The 18,381-nt window shown below is 41.7% G+C and overlaps 2 protein-coding genes across 2 annotated transcripts in view; one reads left to right on the forward strand and one right to left on the reverse strand.

Moving 5' to 3' along the window:
* Nucleotides 1-433: 433 nt before the first annotated feature.
* PDCL (phosducin like) lies at nt 434-8,356 on the forward strand. The gene is made up of 4 exons (XM_072429450.1): nt 434-557; nt 4,975-5,134; nt 6,402-6,583; nt 7,680-8,356. Exons 2-4 carry the CDS (start codon nt 4,981-4,983, stop codon nt 8,229-8,231), a joined length of 888 nt encoding a protein of 295 aa, XP_072285551.1. The 5' UTR covers nt 434-557; nt 4,975-4,980; the 3' UTR covers nt 8,232-8,356.
* Nucleotides 8,357-9,087: 731 nt separating this feature from the next.
* Nucleotides 9,088-18,381, reverse strand: part of PTGS1 (prostaglandin-endoperoxide synthase 1) — a 38,289-nt gene continuing 28,995 nt past the window's right edge. The window contains exons 8-11 of the mRNA XM_072429449.1: nt 17,566-17,812; nt 15,570-15,856; nt 12,885-13,032; nt 9,088-9,542 (exon numbers count right to left, since the gene is read on the reverse strand). Of these exons, the coding sequence (XP_072285550.1) occupies nt 9,184-9,542; nt 12,885-13,032; nt 15,570-15,856; nt 17,566-17,812 (1,041 nt within the window). The 3' untranslated portion in view covers nt 9,088-9,183. The remainder of the gene's footprint in view (nt 9,543-12,884; nt 13,033-15,569; nt 15,857-17,565; nt 17,813-18,381) is intronic.

The raw sequence follows: 18,381 nt of genomic DNA on the forward strand, positions 1-18,381 counted from the left end.
TGTTTGAAACAAAAGCTCATCCACGTGGCCTAGAAATGTAATACAGAAAGGTGACATCATACTATGTGATACTGTGCATTGCCTGTATGGTGGGTGGGCCTGTAGGTTATATAAAGCATGGGATCACATTTTCTGCATGACCAATAAAACATTTTAACACACATTAAATATTCTTTCCTCTCCTTTCTTTGTTAATAAAAATTCAGCTTTTCATGCACCTTAATTGCTCACTACATCCCCTCTACTTCCTGAAATTCACATGCTATTATTCTATTTCACCAGCAGGCGTCGCTGTGGTAGACAGTAATATTTCATTAGCCTAGAAGAAAGGAAAATCGCCGCCGCCAATCACAGGAACGTAGCGTAATCCTTTAACCAATCAGCGGCCGGCTAATCCCCTGTTATCCCTTCGAAGCAGGAAGTAGCAGGTAGCCAATCGCAGATGCTAAAACTGTGCGGAGGATGCAGCGGCAGCCAATCAGAGGCTGGGATTTTAGGAGCGGCTGGGGGTGGTGAGTGTACCGAGCTGAGCGAAGGAAAGCAGCGGGGAACGGACGGTAAGTGTTTGTGGGTATAATTCGGTGTGTATCCGGTGTATATACACATCTATAAGGCCTGTATGTGCGTGTGTAGAGAGATCACGTGTGCTTACAATAGGGGAGATAGGCAGCTCTGTGCTGGCGCTCGGCCGGTTGTGTTCTGATTTATTTTTATTTAAATTTTTCATTTATTTTGCTCAAAATTTTCACCCTACGATGAAAATTTTGGGCACCACTAACATGTAAAAACTTAAAGCATAACTCCACTTTTTGATGTCACTCCCTCTCCCAACACAAAGAGCCCCCCTCCCCCTCTCTTTGTGCTGCATTGCAATTTGCAGCCTGCATGCACAATTGGCATTTATTGCAGCTCTCAGGGCCTGCCATACCGATATCATGGTCTTTGGATCCGTCTTGTCGTGTCATAGGTCCTCCCAGCAGCAAGGGGGCGCTGTTTGCTGCTGGGCAGTCCATCATCAATGTGTTATATGGAGGTGGCGGTGTGATGGCGCATGTATGCATGGCATCCTGAGGCCAAAAAAAGCATGCGTCGTGATGCCAAGGAGGATGGACAGCTGCAGCGAGGAGATGAGAATGGCAGCTGGAGCTAGAAGTTCACTACGGTTTAAATGGCTAAATTAATTAGCCCCTTGTTTGGGTAAGCATCAGTCCGTGTTGCCATTGGCTGTAAGCCAGGCACCAGGTCCAACTTGGCTGGTGACCAATGCAGCCGTGAGCCCATTGCTAAGGTAAACAGCAGGCAGCTCTCCCAGGTGGGGTCACTGACTGCTATTTATGTTTGCAACTGCGGATTATATTGGTAACCAGCCATGACCAACCCATCGTTGTCGGGTAAATGTCCAACGCCGCCATATTGGTAACCTGTAGTGTGGATCTGTAAAGGACCCCCTGTATATGGGATGTGCTGTTAGGCCGTTGTGGTGCTGATCTCATTGCACATGCGTGAGATCCCCTTCTGCACATGCCCATCCTCAAGCATGCACAGAAGGGGTTTGCCAGAATGTAAAAAAAGCCGATCTTGGGATAGATGATGTAGGTCCTTCTATCTTCCCGTCCCACTGCCTGTTTGTGGATTATTTTACTTTCTTCACTCCTAAGAATCCCAACTTTGCCCCTTTCATTGGCTGTAGTTCCACCCAGTGGCCTCTAGAGGTCGCTACCGAGCTCTTCTAGGTGTGCTGGGTGTAAGTTGCATTCTGTTGGATTCCTATCACGGACAAAGAAGGTAAATGTCCCTAATGAGGACACGGAAAGCAATAACAACCTATCAGAGAGTCAAATCCTTCCCCAAATACGTATGCTTTACAACTTTCTCAATGTTTTCCCTCCCCCACGCTCAATTCGGTGTAGGGTGCCAGGATGTAATGGGTATCCTGGCATCCCCCAGGGCTGCAGGAACTGAATGAACTCCTGTGTGCATGTGCAGGAGCTACGTCAACCCAGCCAGTTAGGCATTTAGGAACCTTGGGTAAGGCTAAAATGTGGGCCAGTGCTGCCCTCTACTGGAGCCCTATCCCCAGATCATTTATTTTACCAAAAATATTCCAAAAAAGTTTATATGCATTCACTTAATTCTGGATATTTACCCGTATATGTCTCCGAAAGCCATGACACTGTTGGTGGGTGCTGCCATATTGGATGTGACGTCAGCAGCACCTGCAGGCTCAGAGCTGTCACTCAAATAACACCTGACAGTATTTCCCTTTGCTCCACCCCCGGCAGCTTTATAAAAGGCAGCTGGAGCAGCATAGACAATAAATAGAGACTCCTAGAAGCTACACTAGGGACTTGTGAAATCTTCCACCTCCAGGTCATACTCATTGAATACAACCTTCTGTAGAGTGAATGTGTTGTCACCGTTGCTTCAGTAAACACGAAATGTTTGGCAGGTCCCTTACATTTTTTTTTACCCTAATGCAACATCTGGAGCGGTTCTCCAGTATCCATGACAACTTGGCAGGGCAAGGCCGCATTTATAATCTCTAGAAAGCTAGAATTATTGAATGGTTAAGACTTGTAATCCCTTCCAATCCCTGGATTTACCCTGATTTTGCTCAAGTTTTCAGAGCCCCTGCACAAATTTGTTATTTGTCCTTCTGAGTTTTAGGAAGGTGAAGAGGTCAGAAGAAGATTCCATCAAATGTATGATATATTTTTGGTAGTTTCATTGTAGCAAAGGGGTCCCGTTTGGTAGTTGTCTTGGTGTTGAGTGTTGTTGGCTTGTTCAGTAGGTAGGTGGCCCGCCTATGACTATATATTTTCCCTTCTTCCTCCATGACAGCCAAATGATCTTAGCCTGATGTGATGGAGTCTTGGGAATTCCAGGAAGCGAAGTCCCACCTTCTCCATCATTCCAAGCCAAGATTGGTTGGTGATCATGGAGGAGTTCTGGTAAGAGTAGTCCTGAATTTTCCCCACCTCCTCCTCCATGACAGCACAAGATTGGTTGGCTGTTGTTGAGGAGACATGAAAGTTGAAGTACCGTAAGGCGGTAGGTAGGTGACCCTCATCTGACCTTATATTTCCCCCTCTTCCCCAGCCGAATGATCTTGGAGGAGACCTAAAGACTAAAATTCTGAGAAGAATTGTTCTGAATTTCTACTTTTTCCTCCGTTGCAAGCCAAGATTGGTTGGTGGTCTTGGAGGAGTTCTGAAAAACCAAAGTTTTGGTAAGAGTAGTCCTGAATTTTGCCCTCCCTCTCCATGACAGACCAAGACTTGTTGGCTGTTGTTGAGGAGACATGAAAGTTGAAGTGCCAGTAAGGTGCTAGGTAGGTGACCCTCATCTGACCATATATTTCCCCTCTTTTCCTCCACGACATACAAATAATTTTGGCTTTTTCTGAAGGTGTCCTGGAAAGTTAATTGCTGATCATAATAGTCCTGAATTGACATGACATGTCAGCCGATCCATGACAACCCAAGATCGGTTGGCTGTCATGGAGGAACTGTGAGAACAGAAGTTCTCATAAGTATAGGCCTACATTTCCCCCTTCTCCTCCATGATAGTCCAAAATTGGTTTGCTGTTGTTGAGAAGACAATAAATCCAAAGTACCAGTAAGGTGGTAGATAGGTGACCCTCACTTGACCATATGTTTCCCCCTCTTCCCCAGTCAAATGATCTTGGCTTGTTGTGGAGTTCTGATAACTGAAATTCCGGAAAGCAAAGTCCTGAATTTCCACCATCTCCTCCATTGCAAGCCAAGATTGGTTGGTGGTCTTGGAGGAGTTTTGGAAAATCAAAGTTCTGGTAAGAGTAGGCCTGAATTTTCCCCTTCTCGATTACAGCCTAAGATTGGTTGGCTGGCATTGATGAAACATGAAAGTCGAAGTACGGGTATGGAGGTAGGTAGGTGACCCTCGTGTGACCATATATTTCCCTCTGTACCTCCACCTCAGCCAAATGATCTTGGCCTGCTGTGAAGGAGTCCTGGATACTGAGTTTCGGTAAGAGCAGTCTTGAATTCCCACTTTCTCTTCTGTTTCATGCGAAGATTGGTGGTTTTGAAGGAGTTATAAAAAAACAAATATCTGGTAGGACTAGTCCTCAATCCACCTCTCCCCCCTCCATCTATGACAGCCCAAGACTGGTTGGCCGGCATTGATGAGGCATGAAACCTGAAGTACCAGTAAGGTGGTAGTTAGGTGACCCTCATGTGATCATATATGTCCCTCTGACCCTCATATGACCATATATTTCCCTCTGTTCCTCCACAACAGCCAAATGATCTTGGCCTTCTCTGAAGGAGTCCTGGAAAGTGAATTGATGATCAAAGTAGTCCTGAGTTCCACCTTCCCCTCCATTGGAAACCAAAATTGGTTGGATGTAGTGGAGGAGTTATGGAAAACCAAAGTTCTGGCAACAGTAGTCCTGAATTTTCTCCTTCTTCATGACAGCCAACTAATCTCAGGCTGTAATGGAAGAACTGTGTGAACATCTGGTAAGCGTAGTCCTGAAATTCAACCTTTCTCCTCCATCACAAGCCAAGATTATTTGGTAGTGTTAAAGGAGTTATGGAAAACTAAAGTACCAATAAAAGTCCTGAATTTCCACCTCCTCAAAAACTGACCACGATCACTTAGCTGTCATGGAGGAACCATGAAAACTCATGTACTGGTAGTTGTAGTCCTAAATTTCTTATCCTCCACCATGATGGCCCAAAATTGGTTGACTGTCATGGAGGAGTCTTGGAAAACCAAACTTTGGTAAGAGTATTCCTGAGTTTCCTCCTCCTTGTCCAAGACAGCCCAAGACTGGTTGGCTGTCTTAGAAACCTTTATACTGGTAAGAGTTCTCCTTAATTGTACCCAGATAAATATTGTATTTCCTTTACTAACCATTGACTATGCAGTTTCATATAAAGATTCTATGGTGACTGAATGTTTATTTTTTAAATTTTTTTTTATATTTAGCACACAATGACGACTCTTGATGATAAGCTGTTGGGAGAGAAGTGTCAGTACTACTACAGCAGCAGTAGTGATGATGAGGACAGCGAACAGGATCGGAAAATACGGCAAGGCTCGGTCAAGGAGTCAGAAGGGAGCAAAGAAGAAGGAGCCACTAATACAGGTTATGCCTACATTAGATTGTAGCTTTATTCTCTGTTGGTATGAAAAGCCTACACTGCCATATGTGTGTAGTTTTTTTTGTGCTTGGGGTCCATGAAAAAAAAAAAGTTTTGCATCTTCAGCATCAAAAAATTGTTGGACCCATGAAACTATTCTATACACCAACAGCTCAGTGCAGGAGGAAATTTGGTGCTGGCAGCACGGCCTGGACCAGTGTGGGCTCTGAGAAGTGCTGGATTTAGGTAAGGAGCATTGGACCCAGGGACACCTTTTGCACCTCAAAGCCCAGGAGACCCAGCTGATGCCTGTGTGCCAAAGAAAGGAGCATTAATTCACTGATTGCACTGCAAAAAAAAAAGTCCTGGTTCTGAGCTATGCAAAGTCCATAAACCGTGCACACTGTGATATGGCAACATGTAGGAGACCACCATGAATCCATGGAGCAGCGATTGCTTCCACCTGCCTATCTACCCGGGATGTATTGAGTATAAATACCCGGGCAACAATGAGCAGAATTTAGAGCACTGTGTCTTCTGTGCTGTGTCTCCTCATATTCCGACCAGAGGATCAGAAATGGAGCGTGTATGTATCCCTGTGCTTCAGTTTCATTAATATATTTAATTATTATATAAATAAAGCTGGCTTTACACTAACATTGAAGGTTCATTTACACTAGGCAGGCCCCTTCCCAATTCCCCTACTATATGTAAGACGAAAATGCACCTGTGAAGGATAAAGGTGCATTTACTCATCCTTCACCCATAGATCCTAGGTGGGGATAAAGTCCTCTCCCTTCCCTGTCTTATGCATTGCAAAGCAGACCAAATCTTGTTAGAAGATCATATTGCAATCGACTGGCTTGTTTTTTTTGGCGAGATTTCACCTGCCCTATGTTTCAAAAGATTCAGCTTAATGAGGTCATGCCCAGTAATGTGGAAGACGAGGGTAAAATAAGTATAATCCTAATTGTTACTTTACAGGTATATGTATATTACACCTATATAGTAGGAGGTTCAAGGAGGACAGGGCCTGGCCAGCTTAAGCCAACCCTTTTTTTAATTGAAGTTCCTCTTTAAAAATCAATTTTAATTTTTTTTTTTTTTTTTTTTGCAATTTTGTGCAAGGCAAATCCTTTTCAAAGAAATATGATTTACTAATATAAAAACATATCTGCAGTGCGTCACCTATATTGCAAATAAAATCTGCCAAAAATGTAATTTCCTTTTTTTTCCTGCTTACTAAGAGTTTTGTTACACTTGATTGTTTAGGTCCGAAAGGTGTCATTAATGACTGGCGGCGGTATAAACAGATGGAAACGGAGCAAAACGATGAGCAGCGCAGGGAGATGGAGCAGCTCATTAAGAAGCTTTCCATGACTTGTAAATCTCATCTGGATGAAGAGAAAGACAAACAGATGCAGAAGGAGCTGGAAGAGAAGCTAAATGGGAAGGTAAAATGGGTTCAGTTTTATCATATGCCGGCAGTTCTGGTTTACTTCTGTGGATAATTTTGAATACTAATCTGAGTTTTTTAGGGTTTGTTTATTCTGTAATTGAGAGCAAGCTTGTATTCTAATAATTATCAAGAAGCACTTCTAATGGGCAATAGTACTCCAAAAGACGTATGGGAATGTGCTTCCCTCCAAGCAGAATCTCCCTAGCTGTATATAATGGAGTCTGTAACTAGCAAAAAAGCCAGGCTTCCCTACCATCCTCCAACTGATTACTGGCATTACTAAAAAAAAAACATTTGCTCATATAAAGCCGTGGTCACATACCTCTCCACTGTGTACAGGAGGAGGGGTCATTCTTCGGGAGTCCACATCATTACTTGCATGACATGGACACAGTGTTCTCCTCAGACCCTTTTAGTCGGACGCACCACCCGGCACTTTTCAGTAACCACCCAGCTGTATATGGGCAGTTACTTAAAAGTTGGGTCACAATACAGGGTCCACCACCTGCTTCTTCCCACCCAGCTTTTAGGGGGGAACCCTGGGACACTTCTATTGGCTTGAGTAGCAGAGGGATCCATTTTAGATTCAGGGCCAAAGCCTGCAGGGGACTGTGAGGGGGATGGTCTGGTATGGGTACATCAAAAATGGTGGATTAGCCGCTCCTGCACCTGAAAATGGTGAGGGTCCAGGCAGTAGAGTTGGGTGATTATTTATAGGTGAGGTGATTTTTTTTTAGAGATGGGGAATTCAAGTGTGCTGCACTAAGCCATGGCCTCATCCCCGCACCGAGCCACGGCTAAGGCCTTCTCATCCAACATCAATACCCTGACATCACAGACAAGATAAAAATGTCCACAATGGCCCTCAAAGCCTTTCGAGAAAAATTGTGGTCGAGAGGAACCAACTCCATTTTAATGGCAATGCTATCCAACAACCTCATATTGGTATGATGAACAAATGTCTACAAATCTTTGACAGGGCAGATTAGCATTTTTTAGAGTTTAGAATGGAGACATTTTCTTCATTAACCAAGCAGCAAAAATTTTATATATTGGTGATGTTATATAATTTTATGTAATCCCTTTTCTAGATGACAATGCAAGAATACAACATGCTGAACGAGGGGGATGACGAGGAGTTCCTTCAGCAGTACAGAAAACAGAGGATAGAGGAGATGAAGAAGCAGCTGTGTCAAACTCAGCATTTTAAAGTGGTGTTTGACATAAACAGCGGAGAGGAATTCCTTGACATTGTCGATAAAGAGCAGAAAAACATTCTCGTTCTAATCCTTATATATGAAGAGGATATCCCCGGTGCAGAGGCAGCAAACGGCAGCCTCATCTGCCTGGCAACCGAGTATCCCGGAGTCAAATTCTGCCGGGTGAAAAGTTCCCTATTGGGCACAAGCACAAAATTCACTCAAAACGCTCTTCCGGCTTTACTGGTGTACAAATCGGGGGAGCTGATTGGGAATTTCGTTCGGATAACAGACCAGCTCGGGGATGACTTCTTTGCCAACGACCTGGAAGCGTTTTTGCGCGAGTGCAGCTTGTTACCCGAAAAGGAACTGATGCGTTCTGTTATTCGTCATCCGGCCGTCCAGTGCTATGACAGTGATGACAGTGACTTGGATATAGACTGATGGGTGCTATCGGATTGTGTGATCATGTAGGAGGAATTGTACATAGTTGCAATTTTATTTAAATGATATTTAATTTGTAATAGGTTATTTGGTAAAAATAAAATGTAACCTGTTTTATCTTAAAATCTTTTTTCTTTTTAAAGCTTAAGTGTAATTTTTTCTCCCCAACTATTTAGCAAGCAGTAGGCTGGGTCTTGGGGGGAGTTATGCAATGATCAGATCTTCACGGTTGGATGTTGCTCAGGATTTGCAAGCAGACTAGATAATGCTCAATGTCCATATTTCATCCCATCACAATGTACAGTGGAGCACAGCCAACTTTGATGCACATAACAATAGCTTAGGATAAAAAGAAGGAGCCTGTGTGCTTGATTTGGAGATTCAGTAGGCTGCATACAATAAGTTGGACAAAAGGTTGAACAATGCATTAAAGCAGACCTAAACTCATTTTTTTTTTACTTTACATATAAGGGTAGACAACTCTTTCATTAAAAGTAAAAATTGTATTTTTTTTAACGTGCAACACCCTTTTAATAAAAAAAAAAATTGTAGCACCTCCCTATTAAGACTTTTAAGAAAGAGTGCATGCATGACATAGTTATCCCGGGAGGCTTTTTTCACCCGGCGATTCCATGATTCTTTGTCTTCTGCAGACATAGAGAGCCTAAATAAATCGGGACTATTTTGTTGAAGTTTCCCAGCTATCTAATCAAACCCCCTCTTCCCTGTGTAATGCATATGAAGTGAGGTGTTTGGTCAGAATTGGGAGAGCAGCCTGGGGTGTTGATTCTCTATTGACACCCCTATTGACGGTGAACATATTGACAAGACTAAAATAAAACATTTTTCAAAAACCTTCCAAATGTAACAACGTACGTCAAATTTATTAGCAAAAAAAATCTTTTAAAAATGATCACAAAATATTTTCATCTGTTGAACAATACTCCAGACCCTAAAGCTCGTCGCTCTTCTTTTCTTGGGAAGATATATGGCTTTCTTGGTCAGATTTTGGCACATGGAAAGCAACCAAGGGACACTTCTTTACATTCAGGCACACCAGCTTCTCCAGTGAAGCAGTCTTTACCAGGTTAAATCCCGTTTCTCCGCCAAAGGTGCTCGGCTTCCAGTACTCCGGGGAGCAGATTGGGTTCCCCATAAGTCCTTTGAGTGAAAATGGAGCTCCTATTTCTATCATGCTTTCTCCAAAGATAGAATTCGGGTGAGTTTTTTCTAGCAGAAGGCCGGGGTAAAATTCCAGTGCATCTATATCGCCGTACAGCTCTTCAAGTTGGGCTGCAATCTCTTCTTCTCCTGGAAAAAAAAACAATTAGCAAGAGGACAATGTGGGTGTGCAAAAATGTGCTCTGGAGGATAAAGTAGGTGAGAGGTAGGCTCTGTAATCTGAAAGATGGAATAGGCATGAAGGAGGCGATGTAAGATCTACTTTTGTGTAGAACTGGGAGAGAAAAGGGCAGCACAGGGAACCAATTTTACCTCTGGCAGTGCAAACAGCTGATAGAATTGTAAGACAAAATTGCAAAATGATGAGCTCATCAGTTTCCTGCTTTTTCTTTCACCATCCAGTTTTGGGGTGGAGGAGGGACAGGATCTGTGTTACTAATTAAGCAGGAGGACATTGTAGTTGTAAAGTTGGTGCTGTACTCTAAAAAATGGAGTGGGCATGAAGGAGGCACTGTACTTCAAAAGATGGGAGGGCATAAAGGAGGTGCTGTACTATGAAGAATGAGGTGGATGTGATGGAGGCCCTGTAGTCTGGAGAATGAGGTAGGGCTAAGGAGGTTCTGTAGTCTCAATGATGAGGTGGGTGTGATGGAGACGCTGTGGTCTGGAGGATGAGGCAGGTGTAATGGAGGTTCTGTAATTGGAGGACAAATTGGGTGTGATGAAGACAATAGTCTGGAGGTCGAGGTGGGTGTTATGGAGGCTCTAGTAGGGAGGACGAGGTGGGTGTTATGGAGGCTCTGTAGTCGGGAGGACGAGGTTGGTGTGATGGAGGCTCTAGTTTGGAGGACGAGGCAAGTGTGATGGAGGTTCTATAGTCAGGAGGATAAGGGGTGTGAGAACTAGGCTCTGTACTCTGGAGGGCCTGGTGGTTTTGATGGAGGTACCGTAATTCAGAAGACAAGTTGGGTGTAAATGCAAAGTCCCATACACTGCTTGGCCTCAGTCACTCATCTTTTAAAAGCAAACCCTCAACACAGATCATAGATTACAATGCTGGGCTGAATATCTATTGAGGTAAAAGACACACACATATCTACTTTTGTGTAGAAGTAGGGAAGTAGTGCAAGCAGCTGATAGGATGGGAGAGCAAAGTTGCATAGAAGTGAGCAGATCAGTTTCCTTCTTCCCCTTCATCACCCAGTTACAGGCTGGAGGTGGGACACGACCTGTATATGTTACTAAATAGCAGTATGGAAATATCAGGTCACCCATCCTGCCCGGCAGAGCTGTAAAGACTGAACAAAAAAAAAACAGCTCCAATGTACCTAATTTTTTCTGTGTATTTAGCCATTTGCCTGGACATTTGCAGGATTAATCAGTATTGTGTGAGACAGGAAGTCATAGAAGTAATTGATGGTTTCTACATTTGTTGGATCAATTTAAAATCAGCACTGCTGCACAATTTTTTTCTCCCACAGCTTTATTTTTGCAAGTCCCCCCACCCTCATCTATTGTTCCCTAGAAGCTGTTCCTGCACAGGAAGGAATCCACCCATAGTTACACCTCAAATCTCAGGTTCTGTGTTAATCTAACATCTTTTGACCTAACAAACTGTTCATTTGAACACAAAATACATTCTTCTCAATATCCAATAGTTGGCAAACTCTCATATGACCTGTGGGAGGGGCCCAGTAGACCCACCCAGTTCTGGTTGTCTGCAGAAAACTACATGAGGGGGCGGATACAAGACCAGTCCCCCTGCAAAAGGAGAGAGAGAAGCAAGATCAGTCTGTATTACAGGAAGTTCAGCTTTGAAGACTTTGTAAATACAAAGTATCAAGAATTATTCAGGCAAAGCAGCAATTTGCATGACAGCAGTACATTCCAGCACCTGCTGCAATTCCAGCAAATGTATTATGTTGCAATGACTGGCTATAGAACTCATGTTCCCAGAAAGGTGGGAATTGTTCCTGACAATTGGTAAATTTAAAGAAGTGACTTGGACAAGCTAGTCCAGTGTAATATGATGACTACAAGTGTTCCCAGAAAAGGATTTCCATAGTCACAGTACAGAAATGAGTATCTGCTATTCATCGTGAATGGGCACCGTGTCAATAAAGGTGGCCAACATGTAAATATAAAATACCATCCCTCAGTGCAGAACTAAGGAACAGTCTGGAAACTATGCAAATCCCTTTACAGGGAAAATGATCTGACCTCATTCTAAATCCAGGAAAGCACAGACAACAATGTGTCATTTGCTGATTTGCCTCCTAAGGGCAACAGAAATAGAAAAGCATTTTCAACTAGAGGTATCTGATTAAATAAATAAATAATCTGATTAAATAATGTAAATAATTGGTCCTAACCAAGAGGAGGTAAAAACTATGGTACTTGTAGAACTAGGAGCCTGGTGCTGTATGTGCTCCATACTAGTCTTCCAGGAACCACCAGAACCCGGCTGATGGGCAATCATGGTGATCACATAGGTTGGTTTACACAATAGACCAACAAAAAATGTAAGTAGGCAAATTGGTTATAGAGTTACGTCCAGGTCCAGCAACTATTGCTGCTAGGTCATTGATCTCTATTAAAGGGTTTAAGGCAGCCATTCTCAACCAGATTTCCTCCAGAGGTTGCCGAGGGTCCTTGAGTTTTGGCTGATTGACCTCATAATTTCATGGCCAATGCCACTTGGCAAGATCAGTAGCAGGACACCTATCGGTACTGCTTTTTTTGTCTGTCTGTCCAAAGACCACTAATGTAAGGTATATCTTTGTCTGTTGACCTCATATTTTTAAAAAAGTTCCTCAAAACCTATTTTAAGGGTTCCTCAGGGGTAAAAAGGTTGATAAAGTTCGATTTAAGGACTTCCCAAAGCCCCATCTGTATCTAAAATGACAACATTGACTGATATGGTATACTAGGAAAAGGCAGATATATATCATAGTGTGAAAGTGTCATAGATTTGAGACTTCTAACAGTCCACGAGGAGATGCCCCAAGAAGATCTCTGGTGAAGGATTTAAGGCAGTAATGCTCAACCAGAGTTCTGTAGAATTCTAGGGTTCCTCCAGAGGTTACCAAGCGTTCCTTGATTTGATTGACCTCTCGTCTAACGGCAATCTCATGGTTTGATGGCCAATGTCACTTGGAAGAGTAAGTAGCAGGACAGCTAAACTATTTTTATCTGTAATGGAAGGATTCTTTACCTGTTCTCCAGTCTTCCCTTGATTAAATCTGCCCTCCAGCCTCCATTTTGTTAAATTTACCCAATAACCTGCCTTCTCTAAATCTGCCCTCCAACCTTCACTTCCCTAAACCTGTCCCATAGCCTTCTCTTTTAAATCTGCCCTTCTGCCTATACTTCACCTGCCCTATAACCTTTCCTTCATTAAATCTGCACCCCCAGCCTCTGTTTTACTAAACCTTCTACATTAGGCAATTCCATCCACAGTAATTATATCACCTGTTAAATCCTGGAAAGTCTTGTACGCTTTTAAACCAAATCTCTTCCGATATTCATTGAAGGACTGCACTCTTAGTTTGCGGGACTCCTCGATAACCCCTACTGCTACATGGAGAAGACGAGGATGGAGGTTCTTTCCGCCCCCAATCTAAAAGGAAATAACAGAGCAGATTAGAGATTTTTTTACAAATGTACAATTGTACTCCACTCAACTGACTCAATGCAAGGAGCATGCTGAGCTCTTCTCCTTCACTGGCCAATCACATGCCGGGGACAGAGACCTGACCTGATTGTATTTTAACTTGCAGTAGAGAAAATTATTATTATTATGGTTAGGTTAGCTCTTGGAAAGAGCACCAACTTTCTAGCCCACCATTTTTTTCAAGAACCATCCCTAAGACAGTGGTTGCATTGCCACTGTATTTTTTGTGAAAAAGCCCTATATCATGTATATAATGCTGTATATACTTGAATATAAACTGATTGATACCTAATAGTATTTTCAGGTTTTTTACCTGAAAATACCATTAGGTAAAGAATCTTGTTTTTTTATCAGGTCACACCACTAGATTGTGCTGTGTCCTCATGTAAAGTATATAACAAACGCTTGCTGTTCAGGACATTATTAAAGTTTGTTACACGTCACACCACTAGATGGAGCTGTGTCCTTGTGTAAAGTGTATAAAGAATTCTTACCATTATGAGCTATTATTAGTTTGCCATACATTTTACACGAGGACACAGTGCCATCTACCTGTGGTCAGCCATAATGCACAAAATATATTCTGTGTGGGTTTCCTCTGGGTACTCTGGTTTCCTCCCAAATTCCAAATACATGCAGTTAGGTTAATTGGCTTTCTTCCAAAACTGAGCTTAGACTGTATTAATGATATATGACTATGGTAGGGACATTAGATTGTGAGCTCCTTTGAGGCACAGCTAATGACATGACTATGGACATTGTACATCAGCACGTAATATGTCGTCGATAAATAAATACTGTGTAGTAATAATAATAATATTAGTAAGTGACTCATCATAACCACCTCTGAATTACAAAATAAAAAAGATGTACAGACTACACCTGTCTGATTCATTCTCATTCATTTTATTGACATTTCTGTTATCATTTTTAATGTTAGCAGTGATGGCCGCATTTTGTGCTGTAGGTTTATACTAAAATCAATGTAGTTTCCCTGTTTTTTTCAGGTAAAACAAAGAAACTCGGTTTATATTCGAGTATAATCATACATTTTTCATTAAAATATAATGTCTAGGTGTATTCACTCATCAGCAAAAAAATAACAGCAAGCAAGCACTGTGTCATATTCTAATAAATAGTAGAATTCCACTCAAAACTAATACATTGAATACATATGCACAGCGCTGCGTAATATGTTGGCACTATATAAATTCTGTTTATTATTATTATTATGAATAATATATATATATATATATATATATATATATATATATATATATATTTATATATATACTTATAATCAGATAGACTATCCTACAACATAAACATATATAAAAGACAAGACAATCACAGTAAAAAACTAGACCCATAATAAACAGGTTTTCTGCAAAGTGCCTATAGGCTATGGAAAGTGCGCGGCCTGAGCATGTTCGCTTCTCCTCCCTCATTATGATTGGTGGGGGCTCACTTTTTTCTGCTCCCATAATGTACAGGTTATTATGGGTACGGTTTGTAGGTTATGTAATTACAGCTGTGATTTATTCTGATTATACGTTGCATTTAATTAAAATACATGTAAAGTCTGATTCACAAAAAAAAGAGATCATAATGTTTCTTCTGGAAAACATGTTTCTACTAACCCGTCGCACCTATTTCTACTATTATTTATCAAGGTGCACATGCATACAGACTCTGAATAAAGATGGAAGCATTGGCTACAGAAGACATATACGATCTATGGAGAGAGTGGCGTCATCTGCCTGGCTGTGCTGTCAGTGAAAATCTCTGGATGGACAAAAATGCAAAACAGCATTTGTGTACATTAGCTGTGGTTACACCTTTGCCTTGCTGCACAGGTTCCCGTCGCTGGAGTCAGAAGCTAAGCTGGGTTAGACCTAGTTAGTATTACCATGGGTGGGCCAGTAGGGGGCAGTATTTCATGCACTTTACAATGTTACAGTACATATTTTCTCTTTTGGGTATTTCCACCAATCAAAGAGGAGATAAACTACAGGGAGCTTTCAATTCACTCAAGCTCACTTGCGTGCACCATTACGTCATTGGCTGTAACCGGTCGTCTTTCGCAGCCCCAGAACCATCCACAGACCCGAATAGGATGCAGTTTGTTTCCAGCAAGGTGTTATATAATGTTTCCTGGCCAACAGGAAATAAAAGCTCCCCACCTATTCCCTTTTGGCCAATTTGTCTATAAATAGAGCAGAGCTCGTGCCGTGTGAACGCATCCATGGATTACATTTTTACACCCCCACACAATATACAAAGGGCAAGGACAGTTTAAAGGGCAAATTGAGCTACCCACCTTCTCCGAGCCTCTTGAAGAGACAGGGGGTGCAAGGAGCTGGAATGTTGGGCATTTTGGGCCCACTTCTTATTTGTCTCGGGTCCCATTTTTAAGGAATCAGACCCCATGCAAGTTTGGCCCTTGGTTTCATTTTGAAGGAATCTACCCATGCATTGCTTACCTTTCCGGCAATTTGCTTGGTGAAGGATTCCACGAGGGCTTCCACCCCGTAGTCTGTCAGCATGGTGTAGTTGTAAATAAAATGGCTGTAGTTATATTCCTGACCCTTAATGATGAAGTTGTCAGGCATTAGGGGGTGCCAGTGATACAACTGGTTAAACTCCACAGCAATCCGGTTACGGTACTGAAACTGCACACCAAAAAGTAATTCTGGATCAAATTTCAGTTTCAAGAAATAGCCGCTGAGATGTTGGACATAGTCTTCGATGACGATTTTTATGGTCTCTCCTGCAAGTAAAAGAAAAATCAAAAAAAGAAACTAGGTCAAAGAGGTGTTACCCCTTCTTTTTTGGGCTAATACCCTAAAAATAATAAGTGATTTTCTAGCTCTGCACAATGGCGTAAACATCAAAATTTGGGACTGTTAAAAATTAATTTAAATTAGATTGCTAACAAAACAAGCTGAGCCTATATAGGGTTTTTAATTAGGTAAATGAACATTAAAATCAAAGGAGAGAAAGAAAGAGTTTTTGGGCTCGCAGATTTGTTTTGAGAAACAAAATTGTTGGATTTAAACACATTTAGTAATACAAAAAAGAGTGATGAAGAAGACTGTGCTTAAAGTGTAATGAATCCAACGCGTTTCACCCAGAATGGGCTTCCTCAGGGATATGATAGTAAGCAAGCTTAACGGCCCCAGGTCAGGAACACTTTGAGTACTCCAATCAGTTCTAGGACTGGCTTGCAGCATCTTACTTTTTTTTTTGGAGCTTTTTGATACTTTCAACACCTTTGCAACTATCTACAACTCCTGTTTCCAGGAATGGGAGGGCTAATTGACCGTCCCTGCTTTTGACTTGCTCTAAAGCACGTTTGGATGAAACCATCTTTCTTTTGGGGTCACCTATATCCCCCCACACCCAGTCCTAGAACTGCTTAGAGTACTTAAAGTGTTCCTGACCTGGGACCGTTAAGCTTGCTTACTATATTATCCCTGAGGAAGCCCATTTGTGGCGAAACGCATTGGATTCATTACACTTTAAGCATGGTCTTCAATACCCTTTTTTTGTATTCCTTGAATATACGTATGTACATTGTTACCCATATACTGTGAAGTGTCAAACAGTTATGAGGTATAGATCTGTCTAAACTTGTTTACTTTACTAAATGTGTTTAAATACAACAATTTTGTTTCTCAAAACTATCTGCAAGCCCAAAACCTCTTTCTTTCCCTCCTTTGATTTGAATGTTCAATTTAGACTAATCAAAGAGGTGGCTCAATCTTCACTGTTAAACTCTAGTAAGGGGAACACACTTCTCTTCTTATCTTTCTTAAATTAGGTAAATGTAGGATAATGATCTCTTAAATAGTTATTTGTTCAGAGCAAGAGAATTAAGCTACGTACACATGTCCAATGGTTCTCGCTCGATAATCAGCTCAGGGCTGATATCGAACGAGAATCTGGTGTGTGTACAGCGCCCATCGTCCGAACGACTGTCCGAATCCTCGGACAATGGACGAAGAACGATCCTACTGCAAGGAAAGGGGGAAAGAGCACAGCGGGGTGCTGCTTCGTCGTTCTCCCACTCCCCTCTCTCTATAGAGCAGAACAGTTCTGTATGTACAGCACTCGTTCCTGCTTTGTGCAGTCCTTTGTCACTGGAAAAGATTGTGCAGCTTAAGAATGTATAAAATGAAAGCAATGTATTGATAAAAGGAGTATAAACATACAAATATCACATTTTTACTGTAATAATTCCTTATAAGGGCAAAAATTACCTTTTTTTTTTTTACAAGTTTACTAACTATTTGATTCCAAGGATAGACAAAATGTTTCAATGTTGATATTCAGATTAGATTCGATTGCAAACAACTGATATTCAATTTAGTTCTATTGGAATATTTAAAAAAGACTTAAATAGATTTAGTAAAAGTACAAATGGTGTTTAAAGCAACTGAGGAACTCCATTGAATTAGAAGATGCACAGAGGCTTACCAATGAGAATAAGTCTTGTGGTTTGAAAGAGCTGCTCATCGTCCCATGTGGGATGTTCCTTCTTTAGGACATCACACACCCGATTGTGCTCACGGAGCCAAATCGTAGCGTACATCATTAATCCAGGCAGAAGCCCAAATACCTCCTGCCCCATTGCAAGCTGCTTCTCTTTGGGGATATGCTCTGGGTAGATCATGTGAACGGGAGCTTCGATCACTGTTGGTGGATACATATCTCCATTTATTATCTGAAGTGCAAAAAAATCCATGAAGAAACACATTGTGTTAGTTTTGTGTTAGAAATTGGTATGGACAAATGTTAGTGAACTTTGTAATGTAATACTAAATCTACGGTACCACTTTATTACCCCAAACAACGGATATATGGTGCTTTCGGGGTAAAGCCACATACCTAACCTGTGTCTACTTACCTCAGCCCTGTGATTGGAGAGTGAAGGACAAGTAGCAGACTTTTGAGTATAAAGAAAAAAAAAGAAAGAGACCAGGCTTTTTGATGGCAAGGTACAACAATATAGTTTTAATGTTTTGTGTTCGAAAATAGCAACTGAACACTATTGCACAAGATTCTAAATTAGTTTAGTGGTATTGCAAAATTATAGGTGGTTACATTCAATATATATAATACAATCAAATCTCAAATTCACCAACGCGTTTCGCCGTTAAGCTTCCTCAGGGGATTGCTTGAGATAACCGTAAATGTCAAACCACTATGTAAAGGTGAGAGTAAAAACATCTGTCAGGTGTCACTGTCACTGAACCCCAAATTTGGAATTTCGGCTTGGCTGTCAGCGTCCCG

This window comes from Pyxicephalus adspersus, chromosome Z (assembly GCF_032062135.1).
Source record: "Pyxicephalus adspersus chromosome Z, UCB_Pads_2.0, whole genome shotgun sequence".
NCBI classification, from domain to species: Eukaryota; Metazoa; Chordata; class Amphibia; order Anura; family Pyxicephalidae; genus Pyxicephalus; species Pyxicephalus adspersus.

Excerpts from the sequence above, each read along its gene's own strand:
- PDCL (XM_072429450.1), top strand. The coding sequence starts at position 4,981 with ATGACGACTCTTGATGATAAGCTGTTGGGAGAGAAGTGTCAGTACTAC. Across the intron at positions 5,135-6,401 it reads AGAAGGAGCCACTAATACAG|GTCCGAAAGGTGTCATTAAT; the intron begins GTTATGCCTACA and ends TTGATTGTTTAG. Across the intron at positions 6,584-7,679 it reads AAGAGAAGCTAAATGGGAAG|ATGACAATGCAAGAATACAA; the intron begins GTAAAATGGGTT and ends TCCCTTTTCTAG.